This window comes from Acanthisitta chloris, unplaced genomic scaffold (assembly GCF_000695815.1).
Source record: "Acanthisitta chloris isolate BGI_N310 unplaced genomic scaffold, ASM69581v1 scaffold20962, whole genome shotgun sequence".
Lineage (NCBI taxonomy): Eukaryota > Metazoa > Chordata > Aves > Passeriformes > Acanthisittidae > Acanthisitta > Acanthisitta chloris.
The window spans coordinates 1-18324 of NW_008660139.1; the positions used below are offsets into that span (position 1 = coordinate 1).

At 46.0% G+C, this 18324-nt stretch overlaps 1 protein-coding gene across 1 annotated transcript; it reads left to right on the forward strand.

Annotated features, from left to right (window-relative positions):
• Positions 1 to 3822: 3822 nt before the first annotated feature.
• On the forward strand, positions 3823 to 8379 carry BNIP3L (BCL2/adenovirus E1B 19kDa interacting protein 3-like). Its single transcript, XM_009069715.1, has 5 exons — positions 3823 to 4010; positions 4477 to 4549; positions 5796 to 5899; positions 6681 to 6830; positions 7814 to 8379. The coding sequence occupies exons 1-5, from the start codon at positions 3844 to 3846 to the stop codon at positions 7860 to 7862; spliced, it is 543 nt and encodes a 180-aa protein (XP_009067963.1). The 5' UTR covers positions 3823 to 3843; the 3' UTR covers positions 7863 to 8379.
• The last annotated feature ends 9945 nt before the right edge of the window (positions 8380 to 18324 follow it).

Sequence of the window (18324 nt, forward strand, 5' to 3'; positions counted from 1 at the left end):
TGGATTCACCATCCCTGGAGAATTTTAGGTTAAGACTGGATGTGGCACTCAGTGCCATGGTCTAGTGACCACGGTAGGGTTGGACTTGGTGATCTTGGAGGTCTCTTCCACCCCAGTCGTTTCTATGATTCTGTGCTCTTTGCTTCCTGTGAGTGTGGCAGCTCCGTGGGACACGTTAATCTGTGAGGTAGGAGCAACAGGAGATGAGTGTGCTGTAAGCTGGGCTGGATCTGCCCACACAGACCTTGCTGCTGGATCAGCACGGAGAGGCTTACCCAGATCAGTGATCGCTGGAGGTGGTGAGCACAAGGTATGAGAGGAAATGTTTGACAGTCTGTGCTCCCTGAACAAAACAAATGCCCCCAATCAGCTCCACGGAGGCTTAGTGCTGCTTTCAGAGGCTCAGCCAGTGCACAATGCTTTGTGGCATAGGTGCATTTTCAGCTTTTCAGTGGAACTTTTCAGGCTAATGAGCTCAGACAGCTATTCTGTTTGCTGTCTGTGTCATTTGGTGCCTGTTTAGGGCCTTTTATGCAAAGATCCCTTAGCACTTGGTGGGCAGAAGAGCTGGGAATGAAACTGGGAACCTGTGCTTTGCTGGGCTCACAGAGGGGATAGGAACCCCAACTTGCTCTGGGAATTCTAGAGGCTTCCTATATTTTAATTATTATAAAGCTCTGTTACATATTGACCAAAAGAGAAATCCCACTTAGGCAAGAGCTCATCTAGCTCTGTCATGGAAAATCTGCTTAATAATTACCAGTGTGGGAATCTCAGTGCCTTTCTTTTCCTTTCCTTCTCCCTTATTTTGCTGGTAAAGGTGTAATTCATTGCAAAAGTGGTATTTTTTGAGTTTGTTCAGGTTGGCCATGCCTGAGATTTGTTGTGAGCTGGTACTTGGGCATGTTTTTATACCTGTGAAATGTGAACAGGTGTGTAATATATATAGTACCTTTGGTGTCTCCACCTAAGTGCGATCAGAGGGGATCAAATGAGATCTCTCTTCCCCAACATGTTTAGCTCCTGTTGTTTAAACAGTCCAGTGTATTTATGGGAAAAAAAACAACACTGGAAAAAATTTCCATTTTTTTAAGTGGAGAGACATGGAGTTACAGTCATGGCATGTTAATTCATAGAGAAATAATTAGCCTTAGAACATGGCCAAAATTCAAAGCCGTACAAACAGTTGTGTGGGTTTTTTTCCCCCACGGAGTGTGTGTTGTGTGACTTGTGAAGGGAGGAGGATGCTGTCGTATTTCTGAGTCCTGCCACATCCCTATTCTCCTCTCAAGTAGAAATATGTCCAGATCAGGAGTTCTCAGGTGGGTGATTAATGTAACTTCCTTAGTTCTGACAAAGACCTGAGGCAAAACTCGCTCTCTGCCTTTGGGCAGTTTATTCTCAGCCACCTTCCTGTGCACCCTGTCGCAGCCCCATGGGTTGGTGTCCCTCTCGCCCGTGTTTGGAGGCAGTGAGGCTCTCTGGTCCCTCTGACTGGGGTTTGGAGGCAGTGAGGCTCTCTGGTCCCTCTGACTGGGGTTTGGAGGCAGTGAGGCTCTCTGGTCCCTCTGACTGGGGTTTGGAGGCAGTGAGGCTCTCTGGTCCCTCTGACTGGGGTTTGGAGGCAGTGAGGCTCTCTGGTCCCTCTGACTGGGGTTTGGAGGCAGTGAGGCTCTCTGGTCCCTCTGCCACTGGCCGTGGGAGTATGGAGTGTGTTTAGCCTGATGTCAGATTAGGCTTCCTTGGATGTGTTTGAGTCACTGGCAGTGAGGTCAGCGGGAGGACGTGCTGCTCCTCATGTCAGCCTGGCTGGGCTGCCCTCGCTGTGAGATGAGCAGCAGGCTCCTCAGGGTTTCTTTGTGCCTGGTCTGAAGGAGGGGGAGGTGGGTCAGAGCTGTGCCCCATAGCAGCCACCTCAGTCCCCTTGGGTGCTGTGCCCTCTGCTCCTTCACACCCTGTGTCCCTCACTGCTGGTGTTTTACTCACTCTGCAGCCCCACAGCATCTCACTTCTCCCCGTGGGTGCTCTCTGCCCCTAAATGCTGCTTGGGGAACACAGAACTTTGTTTTTCCTGCTGCCGGGCAGGCGTGGCCTTGTGCAGTGGAGGTGTTGCTGCAAGGCAAATCAGCCTTCCCCGTGTAGCTCTTAGGGTGTGAGCTTTTTGTTTGGAAGCACAGACCCCAGCAGTGGTCAGGAGTGTGGAACAACAGTCTGTGTCTGATGCTGACTGGGCAGAGCTGCCTCGTCCCAGTTAACACTGGGTGGCCTGAGTGGCCCAGTGTACATCCTGTGACTGTGCACACCCCAAATTCCTTGTTTGTGAGCACAGCCTGGGGAAACTGGCTGTGAACCACCAGGACTCCTGAGAGCGTGATGCTTCCGTGGTCATCAGTGTAATGGCACCATGGATAATTGGGACGAAGGATAAACTCTGTTCCAGCTTCACCAGATCGAGTTGGAAATAGGCTCATTATGACTAACATCCCTTCTTGTGTCACTGCTAGAGAGCCCAGAGACAAAACTGAGCTCAAAAAAGTAAGTGTAGGCACTCTGAGGTGCATTTCAGAAGTGAAAAGTCAGTCTTAAAATTTAGAACCTGTGCAAATAATGTTTAAAAAGGAGTTTAGGTCTATTTGTGTCTTTAGGCATTTCTTCCATGAAGATTTTCGCCTCAGTGGTGAAGATTTCCAAACTTTAAAATGTGAACCAGGCACAAAACCCCCTGAAGCTCCTGCCTTCAGGTGGCTTAAATTAAACTACAGGGGAGTTGTGATGACATAATTTGCATCATTATGTGACTGATAAGGGAAATAAAGTTCCATTGAAAACAGATCTTTGCCTCTGTCTCATGGCTAGTAAGTTGTCTGTATGGCCAAGTGGTTCTCAAAGAGAAGGTGGGAATTGCAGTTGGATATACTGGAACATAAAGAGCAGTAGAGTCTGGTCTGTTTTTACTCCTCAGGGCACTAAATATGTTTATGAATTAATATTTCTAAAGCCTGTTGGTTTCCAACATGTCTCTAATGAACACATCAGTACATGGAGTCTTGTACTGAGTTAATCTGCACCTAGAAGGCAAGTGAAGACATTCAAAAATCCTCAGCCTAAACTGCAGAGCAGATGAACTTTTTATCAGCTGCTCTTCTTCATGATCTTTGTCCCATCCCAGTGCACACATGGATGTCCCACAGGTACCACTACAGAAAAAGAGGAGAGAACACCAGTAAATCTGAGCATTTAGGTCATACAGCTTTCCCTGGCTAAGGAAAATCAAAAGGAAGGGGCAGGGGGAAGAGACTGAAGTGATGGCTTTGAAATTTTTAACTGCTGTGGCACGTAGGAGCTCTGGATTTCTCATGGATTTCTCTCCAGATTTCTCATGCTACTCAGTTCTTTGTTTTGGCTCCTTAGCAGGGCAGGAGAATATAACCCTGCACGTGGGGGAGGTTTATAGTAGGGCCATGGATGAGAGATTGGTTTGAGAGAGGAATGTAGAACAGGGAAGCAGTGACTGCTGTAATGGAGTGATACATGGATAATTGAAGCTTCAAGCTGCAGAGGAAACGTGGCCTATTAAAGTATTAATAGCTGAGGGGAGCAGGGCCGTGGTGTTGGGCAGCTCTGGAGGCAGGTGGAGCTGAACAGCTTTGCAGGGTGTTGTTGCTGAACGCAGCAGCACGTCCCTGTTGTCTCTGGCACATGTTTATGAGCTGTCTGGGGGCAGTGCCCGTTATCTGAGCCCAGCACCTCTGTGTCCCTCTGCGTGGGGCTGATAGCTGGGGCAGCCCCGGGGCCAGGGGGGCTGAGTGTGGCTGTCCCACAGGTTCCTGGGTGGAGCTGCAGATGAATGGAAACGGCACTGGCACCGACAGCGGCGGTGGGAAGAACGGGGGCCTGGAGCACGTCCCTTCCTCCTCCTCCATCCACAACGGGGACATGGAGAAGATCCTCCTGGACGCCCAGCACGAGTCAGGACAGAGCAGCTCGAGAGGTAGTTCCCACTGTGACAGGTAAAGGAGTGTTTGCTGCTCTGCGTGCGATGTCGTAGGTGTTACTGGGGAGGGAAAACTTCATCTGGGGTTGAAGTTTGTTGTGCCCCAGGATTTGGAGTAGTCTCTGGCTCATGATAACTGTGGGATGCTTCCACCCCCAAAAAAGAGGTATAATTCACAGTACTGGAAGTGTTCTCTAAAAGAGCAAAGGGATTTGCATCTTTTCTGGAGCAGTTGAAATTTTGGGCAGTGTTTTCTCTGCCTCAGTGGAGTCAAACTTGTGGAGAAAGGATTATAAATCCTTGAGGATTTGGCATTTGGGAGGATTTTGTAATCCCAGTGTTTGGGATCTGAAGGGTGGTGTAGTCTGCAACTCATCTGAATAGTGTGCAGAAATGCATGTGGAAATGATTCAGCTGAGATTTATTTACACTGATGATTGATTAAGTGACAAAATGACATGACAAAATCAATTTTTCTTCAGCCCTTCACCTCCAGAAGATGGACATATCACTTTTGATGTGGAAATGCACACAAGTAAAGACAGTAGTTCTCAGGTACTTCCTTTGTTAACCTTTAAAGTATGTTCACTTTTGACTATATATTTTGGAGCTGTGGCTGTTGTATGTAGAGCTGAGGGGTAGAACAAGGCCTTTGTGATGCCAAGAGTTATATTCTGTATGAATTGAGGTTTGACTTGGAGATTGATAGCCTGGGAGTGAGGGGAAAAATGAGGCTGAGCAAGGCCCGTTCCTCAGCAGTCCTGTTGCTGTCAGCTGCTTGCTCTGGGTGTCAGACCTGCTTTGGCAATGTTTATGCTTCTGCACGAGACTTGAGGGTGTTCAGTGACTGCTGCACAGTCACTCACGTGAGAGTGAGTAATCTCCATAATACAAATTGAGACTAAGGCTGAACTCCTAGTTTGATCACTTAATAGAATTTGCTGTCTTCAGCAGTATAACCCAAAAGCATTCCTGGAAGAATGAAACCTTGCATTTCATTCTGTCAAAGACCTGCCCGAGCAGTGGGACTGTGGCAGCTCTGCCCTGAGAGCCAGAGCCATGGGAGTGAAGGTGTTGGTGAGCTCTGCCATCTCACTTGGGACTGTCCTCTGTGCTTACTTCTGGGTTTGGTGTGGTTCCACTTCGTGTTGTAAGTGGTTTATCTTCTTTCACTCAGGAAATTGTTTTCGTGCTGAGGAGGAGTTTGTACCAAAGTCAGTGGAATCCTCTAGTCTAATTTATTTGTTCCTGTATGATAACATTTGAGTCTAATGATGTAATTTTAAAGCTTTGGGACAAGACAGTTAGAGTGAGTGTTTGCCTTTCCCTGCTGCATCTGGGATTCACCCAGTAGAAACTGCTAGTTGCAATTAATGTGCATTCTAAATGATTAATAACCCCCTTTTTTAAAGTAAAGGTACTGGTTTTGAAACCCTTTCTTTGTCTTTGGCCACGTTCTGTGGCCTTTAAATCAAATCTAACTTGATGTTTTTGCCATTTATTAATATTTGTGCATAGGTCTGGTTTATTACAGTTAGGATTAAAATAATCCTTTTGTTGGTTTAAAAAAGAAACAAACAGCTTACAGTGATGTGGAAATCCTGGCCACAAAAACTTGTGCTGCAGTGACTTGTGTTAGCCAACTGAAATCTCTTTTCAGTAGTCAGCAGTCTAAGAACACTTACTGGTTTATCAGGTGTCACCATTTGGTGCTTATCGTTTTCCCACTGTTGTTGTCACTTCAATTTCACACCCTGAGGAGGAGCTGAGTGTTACAGCCTTGTCCCTTGTGTGTTTTCAGTCCGAAGAGGAAGCAGTAGAAGGAGAGAAAGAATTGGAAGTCTTGAAGAAAAGTGCAGACTGGGTGTCAGACTGGTCAAGTAGGCCTGAAAACATTCCTCCCAAGTGAGTCCAACTCTGCTTTTAATCAGTGCTCTGTTACATGAAGGAGAGGAGAATCAAAAGTCACAATTTTCTGGAATGACTCTGCTTTCCAAATGAGATCACCGTAGGGACAGGTTGATTTGTCTTTGGGGAGGCTGCAAGAAGTCAGAACAACAAGTATGAAAATCTCAATAGCCACAGAGTTATTTGAAAGTAATATAAATCTACAACAAGCTGCTTACAAGGCTTTTAGCAAAACTGTGATTATTGGGAGAGCTGGGTACTTGGAGCTGGGATCCATGGGCTTTAGTCTTGGCTGGTGGAATGGAATAGTGTTGGGCAAATCTCCTAAATTCTCTGTCCCTTTTTTTCTCTCTATGTAAAATATGTAATGTTCATCCACGGAAGGGGAAAACCTTGAGATCCAAAGCATTTTTGTTAAAGCAGAGGATGCTGTCTAAATCTGGCAGACTTGTGTATCTCTGTTTGGAACAAAAAGTGAGGCTCTTGCTAACAAATCACATCCTGAAATTCCCTCTCTCGGACCTACCTCTCTCTTCAGCTCCTGCTCCCTTTGTCTCTATACTGTCTGTGTAAGTGGTCTCTCCACAATACCTCCTATTACTCTCTGTGATTCCTTGCCTCTGTGTAAGGGATCTCATGCTTTGATCTCTAGCTCTTTGTACTGTTAAAAAAAAATGTTCCTACAGAGATCTGTGCATTTGTGTACAAAGAAAAACAGCCAGGAAAGGAACAAAAAGATCTTGTTGAATTTTTCCCCCCCCTCTCCCTCTTCTTTCAGGGAATTCCATTTCAGACATCCCAAACGTTCAGTGTCTTTAAGTATGAGAAAAAGTGGAGCCATGAAAAAAGGTGGCATTTTCTCTGCAGAATTTCTTAAGGTTTTCATTCCATCTCTGTTCATATCTCATGTTTTGGCTTTGGGACTAGGGTAAGTATTAACCTAATTCTCACTTCAACTTTTGCTTTTCCACTTTGCTTGTGTGTCAGGTGCCTGTTGGAAAAGGCTTTACCCACAATGACTAGAGTGTTGTTGCACCTCACTCGAGGCAAACTTGGTGCACTGGTGGAAAACTTGGCAGCAATTAAAACTTGGCAGCAATCAATATGTTTTAGTTCTAGAACAGATCAAGTTTCTTACATTGAAAATGTGAGTTTGCAAATAACTTTTGCAGTTGTAACATGTCATTTGTTATCTGTGTCTTCTACTTAAACACTTCAGGTTGTAATGGAGGGAAAAAAGAAGTAGAATAGGTGAGAAATAACCTCACTGACCATTCCAAACCCACGTGGTCCAAACAGTGCTGCTGAAGTTGTGTGTAACACTCTGATTCCCAGCGTAAGGCTGTGCTCTGGGGTGTGCCTGGAGTCAAGGTTTGAGTCCTCAGAGAAAGATCCCTGAGGTATTTACTGGGTGTGTCCTTCGAGATCAGCTGTGCCTCTGTAATCCCACACTATGCTCTGTTTGTCTTGCCTTACCTTTTCCTGGGATGGGGCAGAGATGTGCACTCAAAATACGTTTGTCCTTAGCTCTGCACTCGTCTCTGGGAGTGTTGCTGTGTGAGGTACTCACAACACAAGAGCTTTTGGGTTGGGGTTTTCAGATGGGCCTGAGACTGGAGGAAACTCACTCTGAGTGTTGACAGCACTGGTCCTTTCAGGCCCATCTCAAAGCCTTGAGCACCCTGCTCCAGTGAGGAGGTGTCCCAGCCCAGGGCAGGGCTTGGACTGGGTGATCTGTAAGGTCCATTCCATCCCCTGAACTCTGCGGTGGTTCTGTGAAGTTTGTAGAAGTGAAGTGAACTCCTTGGAAGAATCTCCTCAGAGTTGTTTGAGAGAGTCATTAGTGTGAGGGCTGCTGGGAAACAGGGAATACTTGCATGGAATACAATCTGCCTGTACTTTGTGTTTCAGCATCTACATTGGGAAGCGCCTGACCACACCTTCAGCCAGCACCTATTGAACCCTGGAGGGCAGAACCTGGACCCAGTGACCTGTGCAGGTGTTACTGTCTCATAGAGTACATTTGACTTGAGACCATTTTAAGCATGACCCTGACTTCACCCTTTCCTTACATATCCAGGTTTTTGCTAACTCTGGAATTCAGTATTGTGTTGGAACTCTGTTGAGGTGTTTGGCTATCCACATTCTTCCCCTCTCTCCCATTTCCTGCCTCTTGGCCCGCAAGACACGTCAGAGTTGCTGAACGGAGTTTACAACTGTCTCTGTGTTGCAAGGGCTTCTCTCAATGCAAAATGCCACCAGCAAGTTTAATTTATCAGTGATGCTGTTGCCTCCTTAGTGCAGCCTGACTTCGATTGCAGTTGTGCGTGGTGTAAATGTTGACTGTATGGTGGTGTTGAAACTCACAGTCTCTGTGGAAGAGAATTGTTGGTTGGAGTGGAAAAAAAGAAAAAGAAGCTGGTTGTGAAATAAACTTTAGAAATCGCTGGCAATAAAAACCCCAGTTTAAATCAGCTTTTTGGGGGGGATTCACTTGGCCCCTGGTATTGGCGAACAGACACCACTTGGTTTGCAGGAGGCAAAGACTGCATAAATTTTACAGTAGGGTAACTAAATCCATCAGCATATTTTAATATTAGGTAATTGTTGTAACCTTGTCTTTTTCTATGGAGTCAGCTCCTTATTCCTTGTAGGAAAACCTGTCTGATACCTAGGAAACAGTAGAAAAATCACATTGTTTGCATGTGAAGAAGCTTTTTCTTTTCCTTACCTGTTTTCTTGAGGAAAATTTGAACTGTGAAATTTTCCTTTTAAAAGTAGTTTTAAATTAAGGCAAACCCCTGAAGCTGTAGGTGTAGTTAGGCTCTGTGTCCAAGGAAGTGATTCTGTTTGTTGTGGAACCATTTACAGCTGGGATGACATGGCAGAAAGGAAAGTGTTTGGCTTACCCTTAGGGGGGACAATCTCGCAGGTGCATAAAGGTTCAGAAGTTGTAAAGCTCTGAAATGTCTTCTGCAAAATGAGTTTCCAATGTTCCTCTCATTGTTTACTGTACAATCTCCTTTGGGGATACATGGAAACCCTGAAAGTCACTCGTGATGTCTCATGTTAGGTAGATTCTCACTGATGTTGTTGAACTTTTACCTTAGGGAACATTAAGCCTTGTCCTCCTTCAGTGACACTTCTCAAAATGTGAAGCTTTAGTACCAAATTGTTACAAAGCATCGGGACAGTCCTGTCCTTAAATAGATTTTATTGGATTTCAGGACATGTAGCATGACTCTGAAGGATAGAATACTCTTTTTATATATAGATGACTAGATAAAAAAGAAAAATATGATATAGACTTTAATACTAAGTATTTAGGGAACCAATGCTAATTTTAAGCCTAGCAAAAATCTCCTTTAAACAAAACCTTTAGTAGGCTGACTGGTAGGAGATGATAAAGTCCTAGTCAGCCTTTTGGAGAGAACAGCTATAAATGTTTGCTTGCATCAAACCCTAGAGCTGATTATTTGATAGAGCAGTGAGTGCTTGAACCATCGATGCATAGAAGCTAAATCCCAACCAAGATTTGGTTTAAACCAACTTAGTTAGCTCCCAGGAAGTTAAAAAGTTAAGTCTGAACCCACTGCTAAGCTCTATTTATTTTCTATTCTCTGCTTCTGAGTGCTCTCAGAGGATGCTGGTGGGGTGGAAGGGCAATCTAACAGCAAATCCTCTTCAAAAATCTGCTTTGTTTTTCCCTCTAGTTGCGAATACTTAGTGGCAGCTGAGCTGCCTACAGCTGCAGAGTTGTTCAGGTGTGGGTAGGGGTTCCACCCAGAGGTGGGGAGGGCAGGGGGGAGTGGTGGAGGGTTTTAGGTAGCATCAGTGCTTCACTTTACAGCCCCAAACCCGAGGGGATGGGAGAAAAGCTGAAACACTTCAGTTCTAACACAGCACCTTGTTTTGTATGGAAATTGGAGTAGTGGAAAAATAGATTTTTACTAAGTAGGAAGAAGCTTTTTAAAAAAAAACAAAAGGCAAGAAGTTACCCCTTTCTAAATTAAGAGGTGATTCTTCGGTAACAGTGCAAGTTTGTGGCTTAGCATCAACACCACTTGGGGTGTTTGGAGCAAGAATTGTACAAACTGGAGCTGAGGTCACTGTACACTGCAGTATTTATTGCTGCCCTGCTATAAGCTGTGGAGGAAAGTCTACACCTTCTAGTTTTACAATGAACAGAACCAGATCGTTGTATACTTTGCAAAGGGGTTTCAACTATTGAGAGTTGAAGTTTTGTTAAGATAAATGTTGTTTAAAAAGCTTTATACCTGTTTACAGTTTTGGAAAAAAACAAACAAACAAAAAACAAACTAGTAGGCTTCATTTTTCTTACCTTCAGTGAAAACTGGCCTAGACTCTTTGTAAATAGGATCAAGACAAACTGCATAAACTCGCACATGACACATGCAGCAGGTTGACCTAACTGCAGCAATTGCATCTTTACTTACTGTTTTCAAAAGTGAAAGCTGAAGATTGTTAGCAATTCCAATTTTTTTAATTGACATTTGTTGAAGATATTGGAGTTAACTGAGCCAAAGTGATTATGCATTCTTCATAAATTAGTTAGCACTTTGTAACATGATATACAGTTTACAGTACATGTATAAGTTGTAGCTTATATACATTTTGTGCCATTAAAGCTCTCACAAAACTGTTTGTCTGACATCACTTGGTGCGGCGCCTTCCTGTGTTCTCTGCTCCTTTTTACAGCATCACTGTACCAGGCTGTGAGGAAAGTTGTGCCCTGGCTCATTGTGGAAAGATTTGCTTGGGTTTGTTGGGATTCTTTAGTCCCCTGGGGTGCATAAAGACATTTCCCTGCTGCTTGGCCCTGTGCCCCTGCACAGGTCCTGGAGCACCTTGTCCTGAGCTCCCTGAGCAAATCCCATGGTGGTGTGTGGAAGGTAGAACTGCTGAGATTTTGTATCACTGGTCAACTCCATTGTACTTCATGTTTTTCTCTTCTGTTCCCTGATTCTGTCCAGTTTGCAGATTAAAGAGTAAGGGACATAAACCCTAATTGTTAATCTGCCTCCACGTTCTTCGTTCCAGAGGTTGTTTCCTGGAGTGTCATGAGAGCTGGTCACTCCAGCTGTGACCTGTCACCATTCTGGTACTGCTGCCACCCTTTTTAGCTACTTTTTCCCATGTTTTTAATGTATAAATCCAGGTTGTGAGAGAAATAAGGTAGGTAAAATTCCAAGTCCTTATTTCAGTAAGCTGAGGGACTTGGGTTGAAGTTTTAACTTGCTGCTGCCTTGAAACTGCTGTGCAGAGCAGGTTGGGGGTTGTGCAGATTGTTTCTTTGCAGCCAGCTGAGATAAACACGTTTCTTTAGCAGGATTGCAGGAATAAAACCAATCACTGTGTGCTTCAAAACCTCTCCAGTTGTAATGCAAGGAGGAGTACAAGATAACATTGCACCAGACAGCAGTGTCTTTGCACTGGGATTATTCTGGCATAAATCACATTTTGATGGAGCTGAGGACTGTCTTCCAAGTTTCTAAGTGTTCAGGTAAATGAAGAAAAGGGATTTATTTGCATGTTTTATTTAGAGCAGCACAGGGATATTGGTGATCTGTTCAGCAGGGGGATTGATGAGCTGTGTGGTGTCTTGTCAGCAGGGGATGAGCTGTGTGGTGTCTTGTTTTCCTCTGCACCAAGAGGTTTATTTCACCTCAGATTCTGGGCAGGTTCCTCCTGCCTTGCCTCAGGTCGATCCCTCGGTGCACTGTGGTTGAGTTCACTATTCCTGGGAGGATGTGGAGTCCTAGTCACACTCTGATTTCAGATTTAGAAGATCTGGTGCACCTGAAGTCCTGATTCCCTGTCAGTGCTTGTAGGATCTTGATTTGTACTGAGCTGTGTGTGAAGATTCCTTTGTGTTTTGGGTCTTGAAAACCAAACTGAACCACTTGGATTCCTGAACTGTGCCCCCAGAGTTCACTCATCCCTTCAAAACCAAACCTAAACCCTTAAAATGCTCCTGAAAAATCTCGCGCTGAATACCTAATCCCATGAAAAGGGGAAAGCTACATTAATTTCCATTTCATTAGGCCTCTCTTTGTGTCCCGCCCTGGCTGAGCTCACTGGGCACAGCTGACTCAGCCGAGCTGCTCCCAGCACAGGAGTCCTGACATTAGGGGGAGAGCGAGTGGAGCTTTTCCATTAAGGAGAGTAAACATGACTTCACGTTTTGAGCTGCTGCCAGAAAACGGAGAGTATGGAAAGAGGCATTTTCTATTTTAAACTGTTTCCTAACACTTTCCTGATAACACTGGGGAGTTTGTTTAGAGACTTTTTGTCTAGTGCTGCAGGTTGCTTCACTTGCTGTTGGTTGTCTAAAGACAAATCAAGGGATTTTTAAGGCCTGAAAAATACCTTGTTCTGGCATATGTAACAAAGGGGAAGAGGGTAGTCCTGTAGATGCTTAAGTTGTTGCAGTTCAGGTGTGTAATTCAGGTGACAAAAGGACACGTATCCCTGCAGAGCTGTCAGTGTGTGGAGTTGTGCTGGATCTCCCTCCGGATTCAGCTCTTGCAGCCTTTAGTTTGCACCTTTTGGAGTTTAAATTTCAGCCACTGGGTCCTGGGATGCCTTTCTGTGGTAGTTGAAGGAGCCTTTGGCTCTCAGGTGCATTTTCCTTTATAGATTATGTCTTCTAAGTAAGTGTTTTAATGAAAATCTTGTAAGACAAATCTCACAGCTTTTTATTTCTACCCTGTAACCTGCATCTAAACACACTCATTTATCAATAGAAAAATTCTGTGTGCAAAATCTCGAATGAAACACATTTCTGGTCCTTCTTTTCCTTAAAAAAAAAAAAGAATAAAAATTCCTCGTTTCCTTCAAAAATGCCCTATGAGCTTTTGCCCCAGCAGAACTGTTCACTGTGTGTGGCATGGCAAACACAAGCTCCAGGCTCAGCAGGCAGTGCCTGTCCTTGAGGTGCTGTGAAGAGCTTTGTGGGACCACCCTGACCCTGCAGCTGGAACAACACACCTCACTGCATCTTCTTGCTGCTTCAAATCCTCTTGTTTCTTCTTCACTGTGAAGTTCATTGATGTTCCTTCAGGTAGGTGTGTGGTCACCTGCAGAGCTCCAGAGCTTGCAGGCTCTCTGGTTGGCATAGCTGAAGTGTTCAGGAGTCACTGCTTTGCTTTCACCTCCAGGGAAGTAGGTTATGAAAGAAGTGAAATGTACAGTTTCATCAGGAGCTATAGTAATAGGACAAGGAGTAATGGGTGCAAGCTGAAAGAAAGGAAATGTAGGTTGGATATACAGAAGGAATTCACTCTTGTGAGGTGCTGAGGCTCTGGCACAGGTTGCCCAGAGCAGCTGTGGCTGTTTCATCCCTGGGAGTGTTCCAGGCCAGGCTGGATGGGCTTGGAGCAGCCTGGGCTGGTGGGAGGTGTCTGGACTTTCCTGTCTGAGAGGTCCTCCTGAAGGCCTGGAGAATGCTTTGTGGCCAGTGTTCACTTCCAGTGGTGCCGGGTAAGACATGCTTACCCAGAGCTCAGTTTGATCCAGAAGAAGCTGTGGCTGAGCCCTGGGCACTGCCCTGGGCACAGGGTTTGGTGTGGGCTGTGCTGCCCAGTGCTGGGAAGGACAGAGTGTTCTGCCCCTGGACCTACTGAGGCAGCTCCAGTTGCAGATTCCTTTAGAAATACAGATACTTTTGTAAATGCTGATAAGGTGGAAACAAATGTTCCTGTCAAGAGTCAGTAAGTAAGATGGATCCAGAGGTGGATTTCTCAGCTTCATCTTGGCCAAGGCAGGAGTCAAGCCCTGCAGTGTGAGTGCTGTACAGAGCTGGAGTATATGTACATAGACTAGACAGTGCTCAGGTATTTTTGTGAGGAATGTGGCATAGGAATCTATTTGTCCTCATAGGCTTCTTAGGTGCTGGGAGTTAGTTGGGCTTAAAGCTGTGTGCCTAGAGCACAGCATATTCTTAGGTTTTAGTATGGAGGACAACAGTGTCCTTTTGGTTCTGGCTGCACCACCACCAGCTGCTTCTTACGTGATGTGCTAAGTGCCATTTTATTTCAGGGTGAGAAGCACCAGACAATTAGAGCTGCTGCTGGAAGAGCACTGTCTGACAGGTAAAGAGATCTCTGGGTTTCCTACCAGTTCCTTTCATAACTTGCTTCAGCTCAGCAGCAGCTTTGTGTGCTCCTGTGTCTGCTCCTAGGCAGCAGCTGCTGGGAGTATCTCTGGAGTAAACACAGAGGGCATTTGCAAGCACTGCAGCTTCCCCCAGTCTGACGTTGGACTTTGCTTCTGTGTGCTGAGAATTACTTCTCATGTAGCTAAATTCACAGGTATCCAGGGAAAGGCAGGACATAGCCCTGGCTTTAAATTCTGTCTTTCCACAGGGTTTCAGGCCTGGTTGGGCTCTCTAGCTGGAGCTGAATTGCTTTGATGTATTTGGGCTAGACAAAGACTGTCGACTGCACAGTGTCATAACAAGGAGTTAAAAGGATCAGTGATTTACAAGAGGAAGCTTTTTCCTCCCACTGCAATCTCTGAACTAAAATACGAATCTCCAGCAGCAGCAGGAAGCTCCTACATGAATCACTGCCAAAAGGCTGATACTCACACACACATTTGTGCTGTTCAGGGTTGTTTTGCCTCGACTGTGCTGTGTGTGTGTGTGCAGGCTGGAGTGGGAACTGTGCTGTGTGTGTGTGTGTGTGCAGGCTGGAGTGGGAAGGGGAAGAGAGGAGGTGTGGCAAGATAAGCATCGACCATAAAAGAGTGAATGTTTTCTGTGTGGAGCATTTTCCTATAGGCTTCCCTGGTAGGTGAGAGCAGCAGCAGCGAGAGAAGCTTCCCCAATTGGTGCTGAGGCAGTGGTGCCATCCGTGATGTCACTGCTGCACAAGGTGATGCTCAGGGTTTGGTCCTGCCCTGCACAGAGTGCAGGGGAGGGAGAGATGGTGCCTCAGTGCTCTGTTCCTCTCCTCCCGAGAGTCTCTCACAGACCATTAGTGTTCCTCTCAGTGCAGCCAGAGCACAGTTCCAGTGGATTAGATTTCAGTCCTTCAGCACAGGAGCTCTGTGTCTCTGAAGAGCTGCTGGAAATCCTGACCTGGGGGAAGGATTGTGTTAGTCGTCAGCATTGAGGGGTAAACAGGGAACGGGATGAGTGTAACAAAGGAAGGAGAAAAGGCAGAGCAGGAGAGACCTTTGCTCCCAGGCTGTGTCCCTCAGAACCCTGCGAGAAGGATTTGTGACACTGGATGCTGCAAACATGGGAATGTCTTTGTCGCCTCCAAGCACTTGTGTGTTGTTCTTGCTGTCCACACCTAGTTAAGCACCAAATCTGCATGCATAATTGACAGCCCCACTGCAGCCAAACCCACTCCAGCTGTACAGCTTCACCCTTTGCACCTTTATTTCTTACCAGTGTATTTTACTGTTTACACCTCCTGGGTAATTTGACCTCATTTTAATATCTATGTTGTTTGCTTTGAATTTGTTCTCCAAGTGAGAAGGATTTATTTTTCTTTTAACTGGGTTGGAAATAAGAATCACGGATGTGTTTTCCAGGATGAGACATAAAGCAGCAGCTGCCTTTGTGCCACTGACTTATTACTGGCTGCAGGAAAGTCTTTGTGAGTCAGTCCTCATCTGTAAAATGGGAATATTAACCAGTCATGGAAAGGTGTTAATGATGTCAGTTAAAAGCAAAGGATTTCTATAATGCTTTTGTTTAATGATCTCAAAGATCAGTGGTGTTTTTTCCAAGTTCTCAGCCAGTGTAGATCATTTTAGTGTCAGCCAGTTGCATGTTGATGTGCTCCCTCACCTCTTCTGGTTTGATTAGTTTGGGATTATATGCTATGTCTGAGCTTCTAACACCAGAGTTAATGACCCATGAAGCAATTACTGAGTTTGTATTCCTATTGAAGAATATTCCTGTGAGACTCAAATTAGTGTGGAACTCCAGGTCTTGATGGGCTGGTTTTGTGGGCCATATCTTAGTGAAATAACGAGCTCATGGTCTTTAATACTGAATTGCTGACTCAGTGAGTGTGGGTTTCATCTCTGGTTTTGACAGATAAAGTGTAATGTCAATATTTCACATCATGTGCAGTCCAGCACTGTGTTTGTTCAGTGGGATTAGGCACTGGGAATGCTGTGTGACCTGTACCATGAGGGTCAGGATCTGAAAGTCTGTTGCCTTCTTTCTGCAGTGCCCTGATGCAGGTGGGGCCTCAGTGCAGAGCAGTCTGCAGTGTCCATGGGTATCAGCTCAGCAGGGTGAGCCCAGCTGGCATTGCTCCTTCTGCCACGCAGCAGAGCTGGAGGCTGTGCACACTCCTGTGCACAGGATGGAGGTGATACCAAGGGATGAGAGATGCTCTCAGGTTAGGATCCTTTCTCTCCACTCCTGTGCGCAGGATGGAGGTGATACCAAGGGATGCGTGATGCTCTCAGGTTAGGATCCTTTCTCTTTCAGTGCACACCCAGAGCCTCTTACATAATCTGTTCCCTACTGTTTTTATCAGCAAGGAAATGTGCATTGTTCTGCAGGCACAGCCCAGTGGCCTCCCCAGACCTCCTGTGGGGAGCGATGAAAACCTCCCTGGTAAGCCCAAAATGCTTTTCCCACATGCAGTGAGGCAGTGAGCCAGAAACCTAACGATGATCCCTGGGGGTTAGGCAGAGCAATTAGGACATTGGTCAGACAGAATCATTTAAACCTCCTGAAGGCTTTTCTCCGACACCCCAGTAAATATCTTCCTGCTTTGACTTGAGGAGAAATGGGGCTTGATTAACATTCATGTGTCCTGTGCTGGCACCACTGGTTTCTCCCTTAGAGCTGGGACTGTATTCAACCAGCAGCTACTTTGGCCTTTTCCTGAGGTGAGTTTCTCTGGGGGTTTGGTCAAGCTGCTAAAAATCCTGGCTAAATGTATTTGATTTCATCATCCCTGCCTGGATTTGCTGCCTGGCACACACAGCCTTTGGATGGACGAGCTGTGCTGTGCAGGAAAGCTGAACTTTCCCAGTGTTGGCTGCAAGATGTGCTCTCTGAAGTTGGGACATGGTGCTGTCAGGGGGTGACAGGCAGAGCTGTGTCACACGGCCAGGCTGCTCAGGGAATGCTGTGGCAAGAGGCTCAGGCTGGGGAGGTTCCTTGGAGGGTCCTGGAGGAGCAGTGGATGCTCTGCAGTGTCCTTGCATCTGGCAAGAGGTTTGAAGCAGGAGGAAGGGAGGTCAAGGTTTCTGGGCAGGCTGGGCACTGGATCAGAGTTCCCCCAATTTGTGCTATGCCTCATCCTTCACTGGGAGTTGCAGATTTCAGTAGCATCAAGCCAAGTTTTATTTCTGCAGCCTGACTATATGAAATCTAAGCAGCTCCAGTTTAGCAGCTGGACTGATAGGAGATGTGGCTCAGGTTCCCTGTGCACAGGCTTTCCTTTGTGGGACCTGAGTGCTGCCCAGGCCTCAGGCCAGGACTGAACCTCGGGGAGCAAACACCAAAGCTGTGTGTGACCTCCCAGGCAGTTCAGGGTGGCTATGGCCAGGCAGTGTGTGAGTGCCAGAGCCTGACTCAGAGCCAGGGAGAGTCTTCCAGTGGGCTCTGCAGGCTTAGGGCAGAGCAGAGGGGGCTGCACTGATAGCTCTTCCTTCTGCTCTGGGTAGTGATCCACACTCCCAGCCTGGAGCAGGGTTTGGTGGCACTGGGGGTCAGGTGCTGCTCTGAGTGCTGCTCTGGGTGCTGCTCTGCCTCCCCAGGCAGCTCTGGGCTGTGCTGCACTCAGCCTTGCAGGTGATCCCCAGCCCTGCTGCAGTGCTGCACGTGCACATGATGCTCTGCCAGGAGAGAGCTAGAGATCCCTGCCCCAAGCACCCATTTGCCTTTTGTTCCTCAAGCCTCTACTCCCTAGCAACTGCTCACAGGGATTTTTTTCCCCTCACCCCATGTGTATTCTGACAGATAATTAACCTTTCAGCAGCTTGATTAACCAAGAGCTGCTGCAGCCCTTCCTGATAAAGCGGCAACATCCCTGGAAAATCACATTTTTCCCTCCTCTCAGCTTGATTTTTTTTTTTTTTTTTTTTTAAGAAATGAAATTGATGGACACTGATTCTTTGTCCTGTGAGCTTTGCGTGTGTTGGTCCTGTGTAACATCTGAAGGAAACCCAAACCTATAACTTGGGTAAAACTGCTGCTGGATTTTCTCACAATTGCAGAGATATTTTACTCTTCCTGTTTTGAATGTTTAAAAGACAGTCTGCAATTCCAGTGGAGGGTTTTTTCCCCTCTTGGTGTTTCTTTTTCCCTCTTGGGTTATGGGATACCTTGAGATAAAAGGAAATTTCACTCAGTGCACAGATTACATTGTGTTTCACTCTGAGGATAAGTGCAAAGAGATTTGGCTCAAGATGAAGGGAAA